The sequence below is a fragment of the Corvus moneduloides genome, chromosome 5 (assembly GCF_009650955.1).
Source record: "Corvus moneduloides isolate bCorMon1 chromosome 5, bCorMon1.pri, whole genome shotgun sequence".
Classification (NCBI taxonomy): domain Eukaryota; kingdom Metazoa; phylum Chordata; class Aves; order Passeriformes; family Corvidae; genus Corvus; species Corvus moneduloides.
Genome location: NC_045480.1, coordinates 40861430 through 40887080, shown reverse-complemented (window position 1 = coordinate 40887080; position 25651 = coordinate 40861430). Strand labels below are relative to the sequence as shown.

General features: G+C 39.7%; 1 protein-coding gene and 1 long non-coding RNA gene across 2 annotated transcripts in view; one reads left to right on the top strand and one right to left on the bottom strand.

The window, feature by feature from the left end:
- RAP1GDS1 (Rap1 GTPase-GDP dissociation stimulator 1) overlaps window positions 1-23939 on the bottom strand; it is a 90741-nt gene extending 66802 nt beyond the window's left edge. The window contains exon 1 of the mRNA XM_032110145.1: window positions 23758-23939. Coding sequence (XP_031966036.1) covers window positions 23758-23761 — 4 coding nt within the window. The 5' untranslated portion in view covers window positions 23762-23939. The remainder of the gene's footprint in view (window positions 1-23757) is intronic.
- On the top strand, window positions 1529-16553 carry LOC116444605. The gene is made up of 5 exons (XR_004240401.1): window positions 1529-1616; window positions 1979-2098; window positions 3972-4243; window positions 10264-10370; window positions 16094-16553. It is a non-coding gene; the product is annotated as an uncharacterized LOC116444605 (long non-coding RNA).
- Window positions 23940-25651: the final 1712 nt, after the last annotated feature.

Genomic DNA, 25651 nt, shown 5'->3' with positions numbered 1-25651 from the left:
CTTTTTTGCTCTTCCAGGTAATTTCTGCCTGAAGCGCTTTTAATCTAGTAAGAGTCACTTTGTCAAGCCAACACAGCAAGAACAGAGAACAGGTGCTAGAAAACAAACAGAAGAAAATCAAACGACACAAAACAGTACAGTCTAGAAACAGCACATTTAAAACTAAATGTATCAAGCTTTTTCAGCTTTATCTTTTCTTTGAGATCATCTTTGCTTACACTACTGTGTCTAACCTTTTCTGACTGTATCTACTCTAAAAGTCTTGATCCTAATGTGACTCAAGTTAGCTGACTAAAAATGCCAATCTAGACATTACACAAACAAATAAGAGGAAAACACCTTCCTAAAGAGCTTTTTAATTTTTAAAAAAATTATTTCCCTTACTATATTAGAACACTGATTTCTTTTGTTGCATAATTTAACAAGGCTGCCAATTCTCTGCACTTTTTCCAAGTTCTATACAAAATATGGCTTATTAAGCAACAAAATAACCCATAGGTAATGCCAGAAGTTAGCCTGAGCGGACATTTGTAGGACATTACAATGTGGGACAACAATTTATACTTGAAGTATACATTCCGAATCAATCTAACAAGCTTACTTACTCTACTGTTAGCTTTTTGGATAAACAAGTTAAAATTACTTTTTCTTCTTACTGAGCCTAAAAAGAAAAACAAATACATAAATAAATAAATTAAAATCAGGCAATACAAAGGTGAGAATACAAAGTTCTAGGACTGAGAAAAATTCTCTTTGAGTTCACAAGCTCTGGTTCTAGTCTTTGGCCTACCCTCTGCAAGAGAGTGCATATCAACTGTACGAGTACACAGTGCAATATCTGTCATAACTATACCTATGATACCAGCTTGAGTTACTGAACAAATACAGGATTTGATTCTGTATAAAGCCCTCAGGCACATCTTTCACCAGCAACAGTGAAAATTTTGTCTGGGTAAGATACCCAGGCTCAAAATTGGTACTGCTAGCTCTAATTGTATGTCACATCAGTGTTCTTCTGTCAGATGTTATGAAATACTGATCTCTGACTACACAGCACTCTTCTAGCTATCATGAGTTCCCTGAAAATCTTAAATATGGAAACACACACCTGAAAGGAATAGGGTGAACCATGAGACCACAGAATGTTACAGATTTTGTTTCTTTTCTTTTAAGCTGTCTGGTTTGAAGGTCACAGAATCATGGGCTCATTAAAGCTGAAGAAGACCTCCAAGATCATCAGCTCCACCCTCTGACTGAACACCACCATGCCCACTAAAACATATTGAAAAGTGCCACATCCACTCATTTTCTTCCAGGGATGGTGACTTTACCACTTCTCTGGGGAGCCTTTTCTTGCTTCCAGTGAAGAAATTTTTCCTAATATCCAACCTGAGCCTCCTCAGGACAACTTGAGGCCATTTCCCCTTGTCCCAGTTACCTAGCAGAGGCCAACCCCCACCTTGCTACAACCTCCTTTCAGGGAGTTGTAGAGAGTGATATGGTCTCCTCTCATTCTTTTCTCCAGACTGAACAACCTCAGGTCCTTCAGCTGCTCCCTGTAGGACTAACGATCATCCTGTGATTTACTGGAGACAATTGAGATTCTCGGTTTTCAGGTATTTCTTACTGACAATAAATAAATCCATGATGATGCCAGAAAAGGAGGAGTCACATAAATTCACATGGTCTTAATACATTTACCAGGATTCTTAAATGGAAATTTGACATCACTACTGTCAGTGGTTACTGATATCAGTAATTTTTTAATACTTTGTTATTTTTTGTTCTTTTTTATAAAATACATTCTTTAAGTCTATTTTTCAGAAAGCCTGCTTCTAAGTTCTGCTTTTAATATGACCACAAATTGTATATAAATTTATGTATAAATTGTATATAAAAACGCCTTTCTGAGATTCACTAAAAAGTTGTGATACTTAAATTACCATACATCTCATAACTCTTCTTATCTACCTTACAGAAATGACAACCTCTGAAGCAGTCTTCATCTTTGCATTAAGGGAAGGTATATGTGTAATTTTGTGTAGTAGGAAAGTACATCAAGCTTTCTGACACATCCTCTACAGGCGTTTCAAAAATAGTAAGTTAAGAAACAAAATCTCAGCCCTTGTCCTGCCGGCTGTTAATAAAATTCCATCTGGTCACTTAGGAGCTGTGCCAACATTACCACACAAAGAGCTTTTAAGCTGTTTGAATGTTCAAGAGTCATTTAACAGCTTTTTTATTTACCTTTTTTTTTTTGTCAAATATGCACCTAATAGTATACAGATGGCTAGGTTCTAACAAGTTTACTTGTATGCAATCTTGAAACTAACCTTGAAAATAAACTGCTGAGGTTTTGTTTTGGGGTGTTGCTTGGGTTATACTTTTTTTCTAACATTTAGGATTGTTCAGTCTACTGCTGCTCCAAGTTCCTTATTAGGCAAATACAAAGTGAAAGTGAAAACTTGGTGCCTGGTTTTTCTAAAACAGCAAACATAGTAAGAATCTGCTCAGCCTGCTCAGAGCCAACAGAATGGGAGTAGGGGACAGGGAGCTGAAGTCTCAGTAGACAGCAAGCAAAAGAAATGTTCACTGACAAAAATCTTCACAGGGAAAGAAATCCCAAGAACCACTGTGGGCAATGAGAGAGACTTCAGCAGCAGATGGAGACTATTCTCAGTGTATATTATCTGTGTATCTTTCAGTGCCAAAATCAGTTCTAGATTTATTCTCTCGACGTTGTGATAAATGGTGTGTACTTAATACAGAAAAATAAATTTCACACTGTAATTTATATTCAAATTTGTATTGGAAAACCAAAATTGGTTTGCAAAATAACCCCACCCCCATTAAAAAAAACCTTCTGAGTGACCTGATCTAGCTTCAAAGTTACCCAGCTTGTCACAGGAGGCTCTATTAGGTGATGTCCCCAGTGACTTCATTTTTTGTGTGAAGCTATTAGTCCATGTGATGAGCCTGTGAAAATCATAAACACGTAACACTGAATTTGCTTGGCCTGGTCTATTGCCTTCAACTATCATTGTAATAGCCAAATTATCAGGGAGGATTCCAAATGTTGCAAGACTTGCTGGGGTAATGTTGGTCATTCACTTCTGCGTAATACTGACCCAAAAGGGACAGGTGAAGCAACACTGAATGGTCTACCAGACTGTCAGCTCAAGGATCAATCATCTGGGATGTGAGAAATGCACAGTCAGACAAGAATGCTATTTCAGTTACAAGAAGTGGTTTAGCAATGCTCTCTCCTCATCCCTATCCCTCGACATCTTTTAACTGAATCAAGTATAAAATCCGTAAGTTAAGTGAATCAATTTGTATCTTAAATCTCTGTAGGATAAGCACTCAGTATACATGTAAGGGTCCAATTCTGTCACTATTTAATGATGGGTAACTGAGTAGTCTTACACATCTGCTTAAACTCTAAGGTCCTGACATGCAATGAGATAATAAAGGGAATAAACCAGTAAAAATATAGAGTATTTTTACTGTTGTTTTAATTAATTTGTGGGCAATTCAACCAAATGAAGTTTTGGAAAGGATCTGACTAGAAAGATCTTGGCTTTGACTTTCTCTTTCAATTCTTTACTCTGGACTTAATTAAAACAAGCTACTCCAATCTTCAAAGCTATAACATATATGATTAGAACCCAAAGAGCAATCTACTACAGAAAATAAAATGGGTCTGAGCAGTGGAAAATAGAGACTAATCTAGGAAAAGCGGTGAAGATTTGAGGAAAGACTAGTATAGATCTAAGAACATAACGATGTTTCTACTTATATTCTGTGTGATGTATTTTTGTTTTCTTTAATGCTATATTTTTAAAGGTATCTTGGCACCTTAAATAAAGATGTAATTGAAATACATAATTTATGGGATCTCCTTTGTACTCCTGGTCTGAAATCTTAGATTTTGATCAGTTAATAACTTGAATTTCCCGATCCTTTTCCAGGCAAAGAAATTGTCTTGTTTGTTGGACCTTCAAGCAGCTCATTTTAAATTCAAGGTTGATCAGAACACTCTAGCAACCCATTTTCTCCTAGTCCAGCTATCAACTTGAGTTTCTTTGTGGCAGCTGCTACCACAGCGTCTGGTGCTGAAAGAGCCCCCTTTGCATGTCAGCTCTGAGAGAAACCTTTCTGACGTCCGACACAGAACAGATATCAGATATTGAAAAGCTTGAGGGCTCACACAACACAGTTCAGTGAAACCTCAGCAAGGAAAGTAAGTATTTACCCTGATAGAATTATAAAGGTCATTTGTTTAACACAGAAATATAAATATAAAATAAATTTTAAAAGGTAGCAATTAAATTAGCTCAGCAGTTCCTAATTAAAAAGACATAAGGCATTCTCTTATGCAACAACACTCATGCAAGTTCCATTTTCCTTCTTGACAAGACACATATCCTAAACCAGCTGATCTACTACACTCATCCCCGCAGCTATCTTTTTATGGAAACATACAGTTTCCCCCAGTTCTCTATCCCAGCAGAAGGCTGAATTGCAGCCTCTGCATCTTGTCAGACTGGGGGACTTCACAATGATGTTTCAAAGGGTACATATGCCTTAGATATAAAGTCTTAATAGTTGTTTATGTTGGTCACAGAGGACTTCAAAATTTGTGTTTAATTTGGTTTTATTTATTTTTCCCCAAATTACCCAGAAAGTCCCTACTTTTAATTACAAACTGCATGATAATTACAAGCCTATTTTTAATTACAAACATGCATGAAAGTTTTAGCCCTGAAAATACACTGAATTTGATGAGTATGTACAAGTAAGTTCCTAATGGAAGCGACCTGCCATTTGTATTATTGTTAGGTTTTTAGTGAAAGTTTCTTAGAAACAGGTTGCCTGCAAATCTAGTAAGTGCCTCTCAACCCTTTTATTTACATATGTCTTACAATTAAACAGTCATATGGTTATAAGTACTTGTTTGCCTGCATTATCCTGCCTAATGCTACTTTCGTCAAAGCATTTTTGTCCCAAGGAGGAAAGAGAGGAAAGACTATCAAATAAAAATGCACTGTTCCACCTGAACACACAACTGTTAAAACCTGTAATTGAAAAATTCCCTTTGACCACCGAAGGGCCAATAGACGTATGACAGTCTCCTCATGCCTTGGAGAAAAAGGCTTTTAATGTTCTCTAATGTTGATGAAGGATACAAAGGAAATTAAGTCCGTTTTGGAAAGCCTTGCTTCTTGGCTGGTGAAATGCCACTAAATCCTGCAATTTAGCAGTTTAGCAAAAATTACTAAAACGGCGCCAAATCAACAATATGCACTTTGTAGGCAGATTGCAGTGCCCACATATCACAAACTGAAGGCTACATTGTCAGCATCATTCGTCTATAAGCTTTTAGGACCAAAATGTACTCTAGAGTTTTTAGTCTGCTTTTATAGATATCATGTATGGTTTTAAACCTGGTATTACTAAGATTAACAGACATCTGTGGTTAATCCTTCTAGAGATAAATAGTTGCCTATTAATGCAGTTATTTATTTTTACCTAGGAATCCATAGGGTATAGAGCATCAATAAAAACACTACAGTGATAGGAGCAGCTCAGATCCTCTCTAAAGGAGAAGGATTCAAGTGAGTTTTCATGTAAGACTGACATAAAAGCAGAATCAGATAGCAAAATTAAAATGGTGCACAAACTGCTCAATATAACCCTATTCTAAATAAAGATTTCCACAAAACCCACTAGTATTCGGCATGACTGCTGTAGTTACAAGTGATCATTAACCTCTGCACAGCCTTTAAGAGCTTTATTTAGTAAAATTCATAGAAGAGTGACAATGCAGTAAACATGACACTGATGTTCTGAGGCAGCACATTACAGTACATGGGCACAGCTGGGTAAATCACAGTCTGAATGTTACAGCCCTCAAGTATTACTTCAAATCACTATGAAGAACATTTGAATGAGTGAGACAATGCAATAGGTATCCACTGAAAATATGGTTTTGAAAAGAGAAAATCTGACAGTGCAAATCAGGGCTAAAAATCTCCAAAAGAAAAGGCTACTTTCTATGTCTTAAATCTCAGAACTCTTAATTAAACTATTAATCCCCCATTCAATCAACTGTGTTTGGGCAACATCCCAAAAACAAGTGAAATGCTCCCAAGAGACACATATTTACAGGAAGCTCAATAAAAAAGGCAAGTAAGACTTTTTTTCTTTTCAAAAAGAACTATATCTTTTAAAGACAAAAGATTTCTGCAAAATGCCACTTGCTACATTAAATTGCAAGTCATTTGCTTCCCCCACAAGCAGGATCTGACTGTGTGCAAAGCGAAGGAGTGCTTTGCTTTCACCGCTTAATAACCATCTCTCAGACTAGGTAAAGAGTCATATTGACAGAAACTGAAAGGACTCGGGTTCCGCACACAATGTGCAGGTCTGAAGGATGAAGGGCAGATGGGAAGTACAAAGTCCTTGGGATACATTTCACAAGGGATGCAAGGATCTGTGTCAATTTGTTACAGCTGCATGTGCTATGTCCCCAAATCAAGAATGCCCACTGTACTCTCAGAGACATTTATCCCTCTGATGACCACGAACATCTTGACTGATCCTTAAATCACAGGGGAGGAAACAAATCAGCTTTATATGCAGAGATGACTGCAGGAAGCCTACCTCCCACGGACTCATTCACCAGACATCAGATTCTGGAGAAATATAACCTTTTTTCCTTTTAAGTTTCACATGCATTTTGCTTAAGCCCAAATCCAAAACTCCTAGTTCTCTCAGGCAGCTTAATAACCAAATTCATACATTAGTCTTATTGGTATCTCTGAGGGTATGGCTCTTCTAGGCCCTGCTTCAAATGTGCCCTGTACGCACAGGCAACAAAGGAATATTTGGGAGAAAGATTCTAACACAAAGCACATGGCAAAAATGTGAAAGTGCCTTTTGCACATTAGCGTGAACATAAAAACAAACCAAGTGCTATTCTCTACCTGAAAGGATTTAAACAAAATTTCTCCAAAACATACTCAAATCAGATTTTTGTATTTTTCATGTGAGCACTGAAACACCTCTTACTTCTTCTGTTGAGATATATTTCATATTGGATGGGGCTTGAGTAACCTGTTCTAGTGAAAAGTGTCCCTGCCCATGGCAGAGGGCTTGGAACTAGATGACCTTTGGTGTCCCTTCCAACCCAGCCAATTCTATAATTCTATATTAAACAGTCATTGCATAAAACAAATTAATAGTCACAGGAAAAAGTGCTGGAACGAAAACCCTTCACCTTTTACAAAATATGCCTTAACTAACAGGCTATGAACACATACCACTATTAGGTCTTATATCCTGGTTGATTTGAGGGTACAGCTTCAATTTCAGGCAGAGGAGAAGCTCGGACTTTTGGAGCTCTTTGCTGCATAAACACGTGCCTGTCCCAAGGAAGGCAAAGGTGGTAACCCAGTTGTGTCTCTTCCTCCATTCTCATTTGAAACGAAAAAAGGTTTCAAACTTTCTTAGAAAACAGGCAGGCATCCAGCTCTAAGAAATAATTTCAAGCCCTGGGCTTAAGGCAGAAATCATGCTGATCAGAAAATGGCATGCATATTAATTACGGGTGATTTCCCACTGAGCTTGGTGGTTCATCCTATTCTGAATTCTCCAAGCACTTTTTATTTACACAGCCAGAACTCTTGGCTCAGGTTTCTGAATGCCACACTGGAAACCACCCCAAACATACGCATAATGCAGTCTGCCCCTAACCAGGCATCTATAGAGAAACTGCCAATGCAGTATTTCAGGATATTCATAGTATTTATTTTATACAGACTCTTAGGAGGACTGAGCTACTGATCAGCTGCCAGTCCTTTTGCCAATAGGAATGAAAGAAGCAGTGATACTTCAGAAGGAAGACAGAGAACAGCAGTCAAAACACAGCATGATTTTTTTGACCAGCTCCTGCATGTAGCGAGGATGTTGCAGCCTTCGGCATAACTGAGTGCACTTAAGAGTTATTTATGGACTGCTAAATAGTCAAGTGGTACTAAGAATCTTTGCAATGGTCTGTCAATAGTCTGAAAAACTTCAACAATGTGCCCTAGCCCATCCTCCACTTGGCATCTTGCACCAAACATTAAGGAACAGCACAATCCTTTCTATATCGTATGTTTAGTGTTTACAGCAAGGAAATTTGTCTCGTTCAGCATATAAAACTCCCACAGATGCCAGCCACAAAGGGACCACAGTGGAGGTAAGAATCCCTCTCCTACTAAGTTTCATGGTTGTTTTCTTTTTCCTGAAACTTTATGTTCGCCATTATAATTGGTCCTTTGAAAGTGGAAGAAAGAGGAAGAAGAGAAAACAATAGTTCAGAAGTTGTCACATTTCTTTTACACAAGGGGTAAAAACTTAGAGATGTTTCATGGAGTAAATGTGCACATTATGCATTAGCCAAAAGCTGTTGTCAATTTTAATTACCGTAGATATGCTGATATTTTAATGAATAAATGAATAAAAGAAAAGGATGTTTCTGTATCAGCAGGCATAGAGCAAAGCAGCTTTGTTGCTGACCATATCCTATTTACTCCCAGAAGCTGCACATAAGAATAAAAATTTAAGAGTATTATCATGTGTAATATTCTTCCTTTCCATTTTATTAACACATAAAAGCATCACATGAAATGTTATTGAGATAATATTAATTAATGCAGTAATCAATTGATCCTTAAAGCAATATTTATCAGGAAAATTGATAATTCAGCAATACGAACAAGATAAAAAAAAAGAAGTCTTTCTCCTTCCTCATGTTGCTTTGAGCCAAGCAGCTAGGCACAATGAATAGTAGTTTGGTTACTGGTGATAATTTCAAATCTGAGATAAACCAGCAGAAAGGACACGCTTAGTTCCTTCTATATCTCATCTAGGTATCAGAACTTCTCAGACTAAGCACTCCCCCAGTCTAAATCAGCACTTTCATGTGTAACCAGAGCCAGACTCCTCTATAGAAAAGAGTAGAGGAAAGCCCAGAGAGAGGGAACTAAAAACTACTAGAGCTGAAAAATCTAAAATATCCTAGGAAACACATCTGGTCACCACCACCCTTTTCTACTGAAGTTTGTCTTCCCTGTGAATAGCATCCACTGTGATAATCTCTTGAAAAACAGTGCAGTTATGTCCCACTAGAGAAGTATTAAATGCCTCTATCAAAAGGAATTATTCTCTGATCTAGTTGAGCAGAACTTTTGATTGTCCTACAGGTCTACACCATAGGTGCTCTAGAAGGATAAAAACCAGAAGACACTACCAAGTAACTTTGCAAGGATAGATTCATCTGTCTTGTAAAGCTTCCTTTTGCTCCAGGTTGATAAAAATTTACTACCTAAGCTAAAAAAATAAATTAGTAATAATACACAAGTAAAACCACGATGTGTTGGGATAAATGAACCTAATTTAGGTAGAGGCTTTTACCTCTCTAGTTAATAGAGATGTGGCCCATGACAGACAGACTATGGATATGACTGAACTGTGGGATTCAGGAGAGCTTGTAAGTGCATGTTCTGGCTCATCGTATTTCATGCCAGAGAAGGCTCAAGGTATGCACTCTCCTCTGCTTAGCTGGAAAGGAATATGGTCATGTCATAGAATCATAGAAACAGCACTGAAAGCTGTACTAAAATCCAAAAAGATTACATCAATGACATGTAGACAGAGCAGGAGATCAGTAGGGCTTTCATGAGAAAAGCTGGGAGATCTGGACCCATCCGTTTCTCATTAATTGCTGCTGCAAGTCAATCTCAATGCATTTCTCATCAGCTAAATAAGTAATGTAGCACAGAAAGAGCTGAAATCCTATTTAGGCTACACCTGATAATCCATCTTTCATCCCCAGTGTGATTCTGCAGAATTAAGTCTGTTGGGTGTGTACAAACAAAGGTCTGCCATCCTCTAACCACTTGCATTAACTTGTAGTAACTTGTAGTAACTTGTGTTCACTTGTAACTATGGTCACTATAGGGCACTAGCAGTAACTAAGCAACACTCCTATGGAATTTTTCAAGTATACAGACTTTAACTTTCCTGTATAAATAAATAGGTTTTGTATTTTACATATAATAAATAAATTAACTTTATTTTTCCTGGAGTTATCAAGAAGTCAAACATAAATCTACCAGCCTTATTCAGACTGGCCGAACAGCAGATCTTGAGTATGCACTTTGTGCTTGAAACCAGTATAGCCTGAAGGCAGATATGCATTTGTAATCTTTGCAGACAACACTGAATCTGGAGGAACAGCTGGCATACCGAAGAGGAGTCCAGAGGCACTGTCCAGAAGCCTGAGGACTGGATCAACAAAAGTCTCCTCAAGTTCAACAGGGGTAAGTGTCAAATTCTGCAGCTACAGCAGAATAACCCCAAGCACCAGTGCAGGCTGGGAACAGACTGCTGTGAAGATCTAGGGGTTACAGGGAATGCCAAGTAAAACATGAGGCAGCAGCATGTTCCCAAAGTAAATAAAGCAAACTATACTTTGGTTACATTAGGAGCGTGACCAGCAGATCGAGGCTCTGCTTGATGCCTGCAAGGATTTGTGTCTCCCCCAATTCCATGTCTGGTTCTGTGTGTACCAGAACAAGGACACTGAAAAACCGGGCAGAGCTATCAAGGTTGTCATGCTCTCACAACTCGTGATGTGTAAGAGGTTGGGGGCCTCTTTAGTCTGGCAAAGAGGAGGCTAAGGGGGAAGCCTGAAACTACCTGAAGGGATGCTACAGAAACTAGAGAGGCTTCAAGTAGTAGCTAGACTAAGTCATAGCTGACCTGGTTCAACTGCCTCAAAATCCTTCCAAATGATGGTTCTGTATTTCTTCTACAATTCCATGAACCTGTTTCAAATTTCAGCTCAAAACACTTTCACTGTTTCTACCACAGTGTCTCCAAGTAGGATGTGCAGGTATGTCTAAGTCTTGCTGTGTCACAAATGTAACTGCTTGGTCCTTCTAAAAATTAGCAGAGCACAGATTGGAAAATTCCTCATCTGACTATTCCTGCTCTCTAACTTTCATTTAGCACATCTTTTCCTTTTCTTTCCGAACAGATTAAGTACCCTTTTGCCCTACAAAACAGGTAGCAGTTTGGAGCTCATGAAGAAAAGGTCTCAAACACAAGTAAAAATTCTCCTTTTACATCTAAAATTATTTCACTTCACTTGCTAACAGACTGTTAATTTTTATTATGAGATTCTTCTATGGCACTTACTCAACAGTATATGTAGTTTTGGTACTGCCTGAACTCCCATGGATACAAAGGTGGACTGTGATTGTCAAGTACCAGGCAAGCTAAGTTGTACTACTGGGAAAAAGCAACTTGGTGACTATGATGTAAAATTATCTTGGCTTGGTAAGTCCCTCATATTACTCCAGAAGGATCTGAGCACAACTTTGAAGAACAGGGAAGAGGGACTCCCTTTCACTGTGGTCTTCAGTTGTAAAGGTAAAATAAAAGGAGCTTGAATGAGGCTTGATTTCTGTTACAATGTTTTAATATTGAGGGAAGATTACTAATTATTTACATATTTGAAGAGAAAAAGAATGCATTAAAAATGTGAATTCAGGTTTTGAAAAAAACCCTCAGAATTTGTGAGATGACAGTGTACATGAGACAAATGGAACAGAAGTACCACAGAGGCTATTTTGTGAACTGTTTACTAGTAGAGTTGCAAAAGTATATTAACTCTCCACATTCCTATTAAAGCAAGCATTAGGAACTTCACAGCTTATTAATTGTTAGGAGGGGATGCATATATAATGAAATAATACCTAGAAACTTTATATTTTGAAGTGAGTAAGGAGTTTTGGTCTGAACACAGGCCTTTGAAAATGCTGAATTAAACTCTAGCTGTCGTTATGACACATTTTGCACCTTGATATCTCTTTTAATGACACAATGTCACATTAGAAAACGACATTTTAGGAGAAAATGCTTTCATATGTATCAAACCAGTATTTCTTTTGCATGGCCTGCCTTTCATTTGTTATGTTACTTGTTTAGTTTTACATTTCAAAGTTCAATTAATTGTTTTCACTTAATTTCTATTTCCCTATCTGGGTCAATCATGACCTTTTGCAATGTGCTAGCTTTAAATCCTGCACAAGAATGGGAGTAGAAAGAAAGACAACTTTTTACAATCCACTGTCTTGGTCTTGTTGTTTTCCCTTTTTTAAAGAAACAGATGGGAGGGGGCTAAATTTAATCTTGGTTTTATTTACTTGCTCCACTTTTTATGGAATTAAACACTATCTTCACTCTTACAATTAAAAGGTTATTTAGATGAATTAATATTTATAGATACCTCTTCAGAGGACATTTTTTTTTTACAACAGAGCTGAGTGCTCTTATCTTTTCAGCAGCTGTTTGTCACCCATTGCTGGCATGTCTACATTTTCTCTCTAATACACGAGAAGTCAGATTTTCTCATCTTTATCTGACAACATGATACACTGAAAGGACTTGTCATTTGAGAATACAAGTAATTCCCCTGTGCCACAAATTCTACAGTGTGCTAAACATCTGCAACTTTTTCTGACTCCCACAGATGTGAGTCACCGCAAAAAAAACCCCCCTCCGTCTGTAGATCATAAAGCCATTAATTCTACTAAACCATGATGGGTATTTAAACATGAAACTTCACCAAGTCATTTCAAATATGAAGGCACCACGTGCCATTTTAATATGCATCACTTTATTACCTATTATCCTATGACCATATATGCTCAGACAGAATATAAAAGCTACAATTTGGCCCAAATATCATCTCAAATCAAATATGCAGTCTCTTTATGCATAATACAAGCAATGGGGAACTGAGGCTGTAATCTGACTACACTGACGTTTCAGCAGCAAAGCTGGTTTCAACAGATTACCTTTTCTAAATGCTCTGCAACCAGGTCATTTAAGGCATTGCAATACAGCATCATTTAAGTCTACAACACACACGTAAACCTGTCATTTGATAGAGTTTGCTGTATTCAATTTGAAGAAGTCGTGTCTCAGCACTGAATATAAGTTTTACTTTCATTAAATTAATGCCTCAGTGCCTCTTTATAAGCTCTGTTTAGCATGCAGATCTTTCATGTCAAAGCAACTGCACTTTTTTGTCTGATGGTTTTACACTACCCTTGCATTACATTAGATGAAGCAGCAGAAACATCTAGAATGAAAAGATTGAGATGATATGCTGAATTCTGGGAACAAATTATTTCCTCAAATACAGAGCAGAATAGTATGCTCGCCTATCTAACAAGCAGAACTGGGCTTCTAAACTTGAACAGAGCCTTGGAAAGTTAGAACATAACACCAAAGTCCAACACCAACACATGCTACACGATCAAAGCTCGAGTGGTACAGAATCTGTTACATAAACGCAGCACCAGAGTGGACATCACAGCCCCATTCTGGTTGTTCTTTGAGATGCTGACAAGAGAGTGTTAAAACATAAATATTTTCATTCCAAATTGTGACCAAACTCAGAAGAGGCCTTTTTGTAATAAAGCTGCTTTTGCAAGAAGTCAGGGAGCTAAAAGATATTAAAAAATCAGGGGCTTGCAAGAATTTCTGAGTTTTCAAGTTTAATATCTACTCCTTGAACTCAGATTTACATCTCTGCCCAAAGAGCGTCTAATCTTAATCTGGAAGCAGGCTCCTCAGCATATTTCTGATTGTAAGAAATAGACTTCTGGTGATGGGGAAAAAAAAATAACAGGCTCATCTATATATTTTTTAAGAAATAAAAAGGGTCAAGCAGAAAAGCCTTGTGTTTCAAAAAATCTGCCAAAACGAAGTCATTTTTAAAATGTGCCTATTGACCAGCCTTCAAAAATCCAGCAAGTTCTTTATGTACAGCCAAAGATGCTGTTTTGTTGATGACAACTTCTGATTTTAGAAATAAAGCAGTTTAAATCGTTGCTAAGAGTATGTTCACTTCCAAGAGATACCTCACTGCTGTGATCACTGAAGTACAGAAAACTGTTCAGAAGTGGCAGAGCTAAAAGTGGGCTAAAAACAATCCAGTAGTCCACAGCTGTTGCTTTTTATCAGAAAGCCTATACGATACCAATTTAAAGAAAAAAAGGAAAACATCAAACAGGCCACCCCTTGCTAAACTGAAGTGCTGCATTATCTAGGGCATTTCTCTCTCCAGCCATCTGTTTTGAGCTGGGTGCATGCACTGAACTCAAATTTTATGTTCACAAGAGAACTCTACCACTTTCCTCCTGAGACTGCATGAGAAGACTTAAATTCTACCTTGTTCTCAACAGCAAAAAAAAAGAACCATGATACCTTGTAAAGGGAGAAGTTATGGCCTCCATAGCTAAGCAAGCACTTCAGATCATGTCTGGGATGATGCTGCATTCCGAAGAAATCTACTGACTTGCTTTTTGCTAGTTTCCATCATTCCTGCCTTCGGAGAAGTGTCCACACTAATATATGTGTGATTAGAAGCATAATGTGTAAAAGTCTTGCAAAGAGAAATTCCTAACATTTTCTGGGACTATCAGGAAGCATCAAAAGTCATCACCTAATGTTTACAAAGTGAATTTTATTCTGAAAATGCAGTATTTCCTTTTTCCCTATGCTGCTATAAGATACAACAAAGGTCACTGTATGTCAATTAATAGCTTATGGCACTGTGCTCACAGTTCCTTTTACAGGAGGATGTTCTAACATGATGATCTCCATGTTAAATTGGTTTCTCCTTTGATATAACAAATTATGTAAACTACATAATTCCATCAATTTGAAAGAAAAATCAAGTTTACCAAATAGTTTTATCTGTCATCAAATACAGCTCTTTCTTCATTTAGCGAGTTCCTTCAGAGGCTATGTATTAGTATAGCACCATATCTAGGAATAAAAGACATGTTAAAAGTGCTTCTGATGGTCAAAATCAGTCCAATGTCTGCATTCCTCCCCCAGCTGTTAAACTGGGGAGCCAATATTACTATTCCATGAAAGGATGGAGTGACACATGCCATTTTACATGCTTTCACCAAAATAGGACAGTTTAAGCTGTACTACAGCCAAGTCAAAAAGCAGGAGCCCAATGACTTCAGTGGTACTCAGTGTGGGCTTTGTGGGGGTACAAGAATGCTGTATAAATAGCACTTACACAAATAGGGCTCAATTCTGTACAGTTTCTTTCCTACAAGATACATTCTTTCATATAGTCTCACTTCTTGTACATTAGGCAAAACTGAAGCATGATTTTAAGCTGGTTGTAAATAACTAGCTATTTAACTAAAGAGAAGAACATTTAAAAAAACCAAAACACTTCAGCTCTTGAAATTACAAAGCTGAGCACCAGTTTTTCAATTCCTTCCTTAACAAAGATGGTGAAAAGGGTATATGGTAAAAGAAGCTGTCACGTATTTAACTAATAAAGAGATAGGAGGGAAGATGGAAAAGAGTACATAACTGGAAGAAGATGATGTAGAAAACTGGGCAATGAAATAAAGAAGTCTGAAGGAATAGGAAAGCTGTGAAAAGAGAGTACAAAGAGTAAAAAAAGAGTATTAGGCAAAACAGAAAAGAATTGAATAAATACATGTAAGTCAGCTACAGGTATGTGGGCTTTGCCTGGAAAGTGCACACTTTATTTTGGGCACTACTGCACATAAATGTATTGCTTACTATCTTTGATTCAACTGAAGCACTATCTTGCTGTAAATGGATGATGGGATTTTCATTGCAAAAGCTTAAAAAAACCCAAAACAGAGCCAACCCTCCTGCCTCCCAAACCTGCTTGGTTCCTGTCAGCAACTCCTTACATACATGTTCCTCCTCTTTCTCTCAATCACCAATGCTTTCCTGCTTTTCCTGTAATTCCATATGGCAGGAGCCAGGATGTCTATATATTCTCCCTGAGCTTCGCAAAGAAACGGGTAAGAAAGCCTGGCAGGCTTTGCAGGATGAGAGCAAATTTGTATTTGTATAAAGTGTATTAACGGATTTCTAAATTAATTTGATTCTACCAGACATCTTTACAACAAATGTGTTCACAGACTGGTTTTCTGTTCTCATTGTCCTTTTTTTCCTCCCACAGAACAACACCCTGATCCTAAAATCAGTTCAACACATAAGCAAGGAAGAGGAAGGAGGAAAAATTGTGGCTCCCAGTCACTTAAGGGAGAAGGAAAAAAAGAGAGAACAGTAAGTGTGAAAATGCCTCATAACTGTTACACTGCTACTGCCACTCCTCTTGATGGTCAGGTTCACTCGCTGCATTTCCTCGTAACTGGCTCACTGAAGTTCAAGGCAGGGTGTCTTAGATGTAACAGGGCTCTACCATGACCAGCGCTCCAGTGATGTCCATTGTGCACCCTGAAGGACTGCTGAAGGAAGTGGTAAGATATAGAAGATGCTATCACCAAGTACAGCAGACTCAGAAGACTGACTTCAGTCAGTTCCACCAAAGGCCCAGGAGGGGTAAGTTAAACGTTCTGTGGACAGGGAAGATTTAGGTAAGAAAGATGTGTACAATCCTGCTTTGGTTTAAAAACCCTTTTCTCTTCCCATGCTTTGTTCCTGCTGTCAAGATAAAACAGCATTTTGATTTAAGGAATAGTTCCAAAGCCTTCATGTAGCAAAAGTAGCTATTTGGCAGTACTGAACTCAAGCTTTGCCTGCAGGGTACTGGGTGCTGTTGACAGTGAACACAACGGGATTTCTCCACAGAAAAGGGATACTGGAATGAACTTAGCAAGGCTAAAGGAAGGAGAAGGTATGCTGCTGGTCCTGTAAATAGTGGCATGTACTTGTAAGGTTGTATTTAAGGCTAGAAAAGTTAAAATAGTCTAATTAAAGTCACTGGACTGTCATACTCAACATCAAAGACAGGAAGCATTTCTAAATATGCTCCCAAGAGGAGTTCCCAGCTGCTGGAGAGCAAGGCACCCTCAGCAACAGGCAGAGCTCCCCAGCCAAACACTTCACTCACCCTAGAGATTATAAAGGCTTGCAGATGTTTATGTTGTCTGATTTTGATATTTATGTAAAAGATCTAGGCTAGCAGCATTTTCAGCTTCCATTCACAGAAGTAATTCATATGGTACAATTTTAGTTGCCAGGCTGTGTATAATTAAGGCCAAAAGGGGTAGAACAGAGTTTGCAAAGTGCTGAGTATAAGAGCTCTCTTCCAAGTGTGGACCTCAAATGTACAGAAGACAGGACGAGAGAGAGAGGAGTACTCCGTTGTACATGGTGTTCTTTCTGGACTGACATATTCTAGAGGTAGAGGCAATTACTGAAAGGTAAAGAAGGCAATAAGAACAGGGTTTTCAACTGCAGGTTTTGTACCCTGATGCTCCATGCTAGTACCTCATGAAGGCCATAAATGTACAGGCAGCCGACAGTGAAAATGAGAACTCAAGACTACCACAAGATGCTGTCACCTCCCCAGATCTCCCAAGCACAACCCTGTTCCCCACAGGCTCATTGGCAGCCCTGACAAATTTCTAAAAGGTTTTGTTCAATTCTCATCACATCATCCATCCTATAATGCTTAGCTGCTCTCCTCCATCAATCCCAGTCTTCTCAGTCTCCATCTCTCTGTTCAGTCTTACTTCCAAACACATTTGCAGAGCATAGGCAGGAAGCCTGAAAGAAAAGCTGCTATTCACCAGGTGAGTTTAAAGTACCTGATTAACTGGATTTAATCAGATACTGAAAAGACTTGTAAAACCTGAGACAACTGATAGGAAGGGTCAACAAAAAATTTGAATTATACACAAGTTTTGCATACGTCTTCAAAATCATTGTGTCTGTCCAGCTGGTAAGTATCAGTGGACAGAACCAACTAATGAATTCAAACACTGATTAACTTTCATGAACCTCCCTGAGTTATCACGAACACAATGGGCAGCTCAGTGTTTTGATAAAACCTCAGAACTGACAAATGCCTCAGATGTTCCTATAACACACAACTAGGAGGCAGTAAGCTTGTAAGAGCTGTTAAGTATGAAGGAAATGGGACCTACTGTTGAAATGGATCACTAAAAATTTTCCTGTATGAGAGTGTGATTTTTAATTTTATTTTCCCTGATTTTTTGAACGTGTAAGTATGATTTTTATAATAGGTTTCTGTCTGACCTAGAATGAGAAATCATGAAAGCACTTCATTTATTTTAAACTGCAGAGTTTAATACAACTTTATACATGCATCCACACTGTCAATTTATGCATACTGTTAATTTCAGCTACTTCAGACATACATACATTTATTCACTGACATTTCTTATCATAATTTGTGAAGATGTATCTGAAAGTGCTTCATGTCAGGGATATTTCTAAGACACATGCCTTGCCCGTGCCCACTTAAACTTGTACAGTTAAGGCATGCTTTATTTATTTGCAAGTCCCAAAGCATCATGTACTAAATTCTGTCCTCTACCTGGAGATAAAATGAGCAGCAGTTATCTGGTTTATAGATTTGACAAATTCTTCTGGGCATCTGCCAACTTTGTAATCTACTTGAACTATAGCTTAAGAACCATATGAGATAACCAGGGTTTCTGCACCACTTCAAAGCTCCCTAAGCCAGAGCCATGCAGTTCTCAGGCTGAATAAACGTCGCCAGGCTCTGTGCACAGCTTTGAGGCTCCTTGAACCACAGCCACTTGTTCCAGAGGGTTTACAAATTCTATTAGGCATATCTGGAGCACACAAATTCTAATTCACATCAGCTATGTTTCTGCACTAAAAGGAGCTTCAACATTCAGAAATACATGGCTTTTAACTACCATTTTACTCTACCAAAACAAATTTCATTTGGTTGCCATTATAAAAAAAAAAATCTGTAAACAGAAACAATTTTTTATACCATATTTAACAAAAAGAGGCCCTGGGAGATTCTCCTTGCAGTGAAAGTTGCTACTTATACAATTCCTTAGTAGGAAAAGCTCCTTGTCTAATTAAAATTCAAACGGTCATTAAAAAAATTCTCCATTAGCTGGAGAACACATATTAACATTTTAAGACACCTAATTTCCAGAATCTTAGATGTAGTTCCTAATCTATTTTAATCTGGCAACACATTAGAATCTGAAACTTAATGCCTTCAACAGTATCAAGACAGCAGGAATGCTCATTTTCTCAAGAACAGCATGTGAACAGACCCAGGTGGACTAGTCAACAGTGAAAAGTGGGTTTTCTCTTACATAAGTAACTAGGTCAGTCTAATGCCCCTTTGTTATCCTAAATCATGAACTTCATCCTGTGGCAGAGTTAAGAAAGGATAACAACCAACCTCCTTTACAGATGCCACAGAAGAATCTCCATAGCCTTCTCTCCCGTCAAACATTAATGACATTATTTTCCCTTTTGTTGAACAAATACTTATTTATGCTAATCTCTTCTTTTTGTTTCATGTATTTGCATATAATTAAATTCTGAGAACTCCGAGAAATAATTCAGCTTTACTTGAAAAAGATGGAAAACCATTACAAGTCTTCTCAAGGACTGTCAGCAGCATACAACTGGTACTATTAAAAATAAAAACCAAATAGAAAGTAATAATTATCTGATTTTATTTACATTATCCCAGCTATTTTCTTTATATTTTGGAGAGGGACATGGAGTAGAACTCCTTCTTTCTTCCTCCTATTTCTGTCCTCTGTTGTTCTATTCATCCATCTTTAGTTCTAGTATTTCTCTCCCTTCATGCATTTCCCTAAAGGGATTTTTGTTCCCTTCTATTCTTGTCTTGGTAGCTTTCTCATTTCCATTATTACTGCTTTTGTTTCCTTCAGGTTTCAGCTGTTCTTCTGCCCTTTCCTCTTTCCACTTTTAGTTTGATGCCACAGAAAGCCAGACATTCCTCACAGACTTCTGAAACTAACTCTGAATCTTCTGTTCTCAGGAAACATACTTGTGAATTAAGCCTTTAACCTAAACACAAAATTGATTGGTTTCAGCCTCACACAGCAACAGAAGATCACAAATACTGGCCTGATCACAGGAACAGTTATTCATTGAGGAAGGTCAGTCAGAAGCAACCTAACCCTTCTGGCTGCTTCAGCAGCACACTTCAAGGAACATTACTGAAGCAAGAGATGCAGTCTAAAAGCAGCTTCCTCTCTGTTTATGTTTTAAAGAGAAGACTTTTGCCAAAAGCAGCCTCATTTTTTCAAAAATGCTAACACAACCCTTTATACTGGCTTAAACTGGTGTATTCCGATTGGCTAGAACTAATATGCTGCTGGTGTTAAAAGTCTCATTGTTTTAGCAAAAACTTTAAAAGAATTACAAATTATCTTCTTGCGCAATTGACGTAACTCTTCTCCAAGCAGTTTGTCAGACTTGCATTTCATGTAAGAAAACTTGCAAAAGAGTTCAAGATGGAAGACTTTTTCTCTATTAATTTTCATTTGTGTCATCTGAAGCTACTGATTACACTTTTTTTGATCAAAAGCATGTTGACCTACTCTATCTTCCCAGAAGCAATATTGGACACAGCCATGCCTGAAGCTTTACATCCTCCTGCCTTCTCTATTTCATGAACCATCATCCTGAAGACAGGCACTGGTTTGTTACACCCTGCTCTGTGGTTCAGTTTGAATTCAGTGTTTTACAACCAGCAGGCTGGTTGCATGTGCTAATTCTTCAGGAAAAGTGGGAGAGAAAATTGAGTATATCTGGGAGGAGAGCAGTAATAGAAATCTTTGTTCTGACAAGTGAACGGACAGTACTAAAACAAATCCATGTACATTACAGACTGGGAATCTTACATATTTTTGTCACCGAGCCTTTAATGTTAGGTATTGTAAAGAGAGCCTAGCAGGCTGATTTTGCAGTTTGTTGCCCAACTAAACACTTAAGTTAGAGCAGAGGCTGCCTTCCATTTCCTGCTAACAAAACCAGGACTCTCAAAATGGAAGAAGGTTTTTATGAGCTTTCACTATTACAGACTGTAACTAACACTTCAAACAAAGTGATAAGTACCGTAAAACAAATGTATGCTGTATTTGTATTCTGCATACAAACTCCCACACGTGGTGTTTTTCCATCTTTTGGGCTCAATGGATTACTGCTGAGTGTTTAAATTGTTACAGAGCTCCTCATTTTTATTTTATTAATTTACATCCAAGGAATAATTGCACCCTGCTTACAATAACTTCCATAGGCCACTGCTCTAAAACGGAAAGATTTTCTTGGATACAGTGTGACTGCATGAGTTTACCGGTTGTGTTTTTTGAGGTTAAAAACAAGAATCAACTGAGGAAAGGGACCATTCATTGTGAAACTGAAGCATTACATTAGTAACTGAAAAGTAGAAGCCTGTAAGTGTTTTTATAACAACAGAAATAAAACGGTGGTGGTGCACACACCAACTAAAGTATTGAAAGTTCTCTACTGCCAAAACTGCTTAAGGCAACCTACCTCTCAAAGCCAGACGTTGAATAGTGTTTACACTCTACTCAGACACAGCTTTACAAACTACGAATGCAAGCAACAGAAGTTACAATTTTGGAAAGAACCTGTGTCAGTGAGAGGAAACAGCTATCCTTCAGGAGGAGACAACTGCCATGATAATGTCTTCAGAGGAACACACACATGGAAACAGTGTAGCAGAAGAGATATTTCTATACTATAAAGATAATACAGATCCATGTGTACATAAGTATTTTTAACTACAGAAATCTTTTGATCGGACTTAGAATATATCTGCTTGGGCTTCCATGTTATATCTTTAGTATACAAAACCAGTTAATACTACGCCAACCTTCATAAATACAGAACAGACCATATGTTTAGCCGTAAGATATCACTGCACTCTCTGCCACAAACACTTGTTTGTTGAGCACGATTTCTGGAAAGATATAAAAGCCATTGGAAGAACAAATTCATCCTTGATTTAATTCTAAGGATTTTCAGCTTTTATGCTATGTGTTACCAAAAAGAAAGCTAAAACCTGAATGAGGGCATCTACTGCATTAACTGTATAAGCTTAAACACAGATCTTAGACATGAAAAATCATTACAGTTGTCAGCCAAGGTGAAACTGATTTCAATCCTTGTCACTCACAAGAGCTGCTGCAGAAACTACTTAGAGTTTGCTCTGATTTTAGAGACAGTGGAATCAGACCCTGATACATGAAGAACAAAAAAAGCCCAAAAACACCCCTCCTTGGTATTTTCACAAGTAATCTCGCTGGGCAATTACAGACAGGTGCTGACAGATTCTACAGGAAAATTATTTCAGTCTTCCTGAAAGTATAATTATAACTACTCTTTTGCAGCAAGACGTAGCAGATTCCCAAGCTATTTACAAACTTGCCTGGAACTGAAGTGTAGTTTCCTCTAAAAAGGAGTGATGTGCTCATTCTGCACCAGCTTTTCTGAGCAGGTTTCAGCTGATGCCCTGAAGTTATTATTTCTGGAAGCCAAAATAGCTACAACTAGACTTTGACCAGAATGATGAGATTAATAGTCTTACTCTGTGAACGGAGACAGGAAGCACAGGCAAACTATATTTTGTTATTTTGCCTTTTCAACCCTCATTAAGAAGAGATTTTCACTACATCGTTAAGAGTTTTAACTAATTCTGATGAAATCTAATAGTTATTCCTCGTGTCTGACCCTGGAAGCTTCTAGCTTGAACCATTCTCCAAAGGTTTCCCAGTGCTTTAAAGGAGTTAAATAAGCACTTAACCTCATTTGACAACCAGAAAAACTGAGGCATGGCAACTGCTTCCTTCCATAGAAACTTCTAGTTAGAAGTGAAAGATGCATGTGATCGTCAAAGAAACTACTGATATACCTAAGGCCACAGGAAATGCTGATGTCAAATCCCCGCGCCCAATTCAGGAGCTGCCACCTCCTTAGCCTGGTTGTAAACCACAGTTCCTTGCCCTCTGGACCCGCAACCTTGATCCCACCATCACGTTTGGCAGACTGGCTGGGTCTTTGGCAGCTCAACGTGGGCACCTCCTACCCATCCCTAGGATCTACATTACAGCCAGATTTCTGGAAAATCTGTTGTATGGTGGCTTTTCATACCGGGAGAGCTGTAGCTTTGTGCAAGAGGATGAGGTGGAGGAGGCAAGAGAAATTCACCAGCAGCTCTGTTAAGAAAACCCAAATACCATGCTTCCTGGTCTCGTGCGGTATTTGATGGACACTCCATACAAGCGCCAATCAGCGTGAAACTACTAATTTATAATCTTAAGACAAAAAAGGCAGAGGTAACATGGCTGCATTTCTAGGCACGATTAATGCTCTGAAAGACGGAGAAATACGAGGACCCTTGTCTTCCTCAAACAATGAGCGGAGATTATAAAACAATCTAAACGTACTACCCCAACCTGTCTCCATTATGCAAACAGTAACTGGGAAAGCGTTCTGGGGGTGCCTTACATAACTCCTTGCTCTGAGTCCCCCTTGGCACCCGGGGAGTTGATCTTCCCCCTAACCCCAAACGCAGCCCCAGCTCCGCGAGTGCCGTGCGGGAGCTCCCCGGGCTGGGCGCGGGCGGCAGCAGCGCAGTGGCAGCCGCGGAAACTTTGCGCCGCAGGGGCCGCGGCAGCGCCGGGGGAACCGGGGGGGCTCGGCAGAGCCCCGAGCCTCCTCCCCGGTACTGGGAGGGAGGCAACCGATGGGAAAGTTGCACCAGCCACCTCTTCCCGCCCCGCCGGAGACGAGGGGGCGGCGGCCTCCGGGGACAGAGGGGTGGCGGCAGGAGCCGCACAGCGCGGGGCTGGGGCGACTTACCCATGGTGCCGCCGCGGCGGCCTCCTCCTCCTGCTGCTGCTGCTGCTGCTGCTCCTGCAGCCGCCGCCTCTCCGCCGGCGCGGAGGGAGGCGCCGGAGGCGTGTGCGCGGAGCGGGGCGCGGCGCGGAGCCTGCGTGCGGCGGGCTATGAGTCAGGGCAGCACATCCGGGCACGGCCGGCAGACACCCCGCCCGACAGCCCGCCCGCCCGGCAGCACCGAGCCGCCGCCGCCGCCGGGGAAGGGCGGGAGCCGCGCAGGGAGAAAGGAGGCGGCGCGGGGCCGGCGGCAGCGCCCCCGGCTGGGGAGGAGGCGGCGGCGGGGCAGGTCCCGCTGGCAGCGGCGGCTGCCGCCCCTCGGGCCTCCTTTGTTACAGGGGCTGGGGTGGGGCCGCCCGCCGGGTACTGGGGGCGGCTGCGGGGGACGGAGGGGGAGCGGGTGCGGCGTGGTGCGCCTTGCGCATCCCAGCACATCCCCGCACCACCGTCACTGTGCGCCGTTCCTCGGTCCGCGAGGAACGTGGGGTGGTTTAAACACGGCGAGCGCCGTGTTTAAGTTCATATTAGTTATATGGACTCAAAGGAGGAGCGTTTTGCAAGAAGGAGGGGATTATGCTGGATGGATAAGGGGGGTTTTTTTTAGGTGGTCTGTGTGAGGAAAAGGATCGGTGGAGGAAGCGGCAGGTGATGTCCAAGTGCTGCACGTTTTGCTGAACCAACATGACAGGTTTTACACCCGAAACTGAAAGGCACAAGGTAGTTCGGTGTGGAAGGCATTTTTAACAAGGAAACGGATGTCTGTGCTCAGTGGTCCCGGTTCCTTTCTGCCCTCGGGTGTTCAGTATCCGTAAAGTAAGGAACAATACGGAACTGTTTGCTGTTACAGTTCTCATAGCACTTTCACCGGGAAACATTTGAGGGGGAAGGAGATGTTGAATTGAGTAGCTTTTGTGGCATTTTCCAGTTCTTCCCATGGTCATGTATTCATGGTTTTACCGGAGCAAATCCTAAAGTACGGTTACATAGAGTAGGATCACAGAGCGTTTTAAGAGGAGTTTGCTTGCTGTATAGAAGTGGATGGGCCAGGGACAATTCTGATTAGTGATGCAAAAAAAAAAAGTTTCAGTTGAATCATCCCCCACAGTGGCTTCACAAGTGACACCAGTAGTCCCTCTCACCAGCAGTCAGCAGCTGCCAGGGATTTCCTCTCTGGAACAGGTCCCGGGAGCTTTCATGCCTGTAAAAGGGCAGTGTGATGTGACAAGCAAAGAATAATTCATCAGTCTTTCTGCAGAGCACAGACTGAACATGTTGGGGTTTATCCATTTACCTTGGTGTAGCTGTATGATTCACCACCTCTTTCCTTAGGACATAGCAGAATTTTGTAGTTGACTTCAGCAGGGTTAACCACTGTCCCAGTATGCAGAACTTGGCGCTGAAGATACGTGATTTTATGATCAACTGATACTGCAAATTAGTATGTTTTTATAATGGCTAGACAACTCCACCAGTCTCGTTACTGTTTTCATTGCACTGAGACTGCAGAAAATTCAAGCCAGAACATGTTGGTTTTTTAACTGCAGGGTTTATCTAATTCAGTACTTTTAAAAACACAGGGTTACTTAAATGAGTCTAAGAGGTGAAAAGCTGTATTTTTTTCTGCTTTCATCTATTTTTAAATCTTGTCTGAAATTCGTCTTTGTCCTATGTTTTTACCTCCTTATTTCTTTCACTCAACAATAAATTTTGCTTTGGCTTTTTAACTGTGTCCCAAATGTTTCCTCTAATTGTCCGGGGAAAAAGTCAATGAAATTCTCTCCTTACTGATCTGTCTTTGAGGGATCATGGAAGAGATATTCCACATATTATTTCATGTGGGATCAGTCCCACCTAGGAT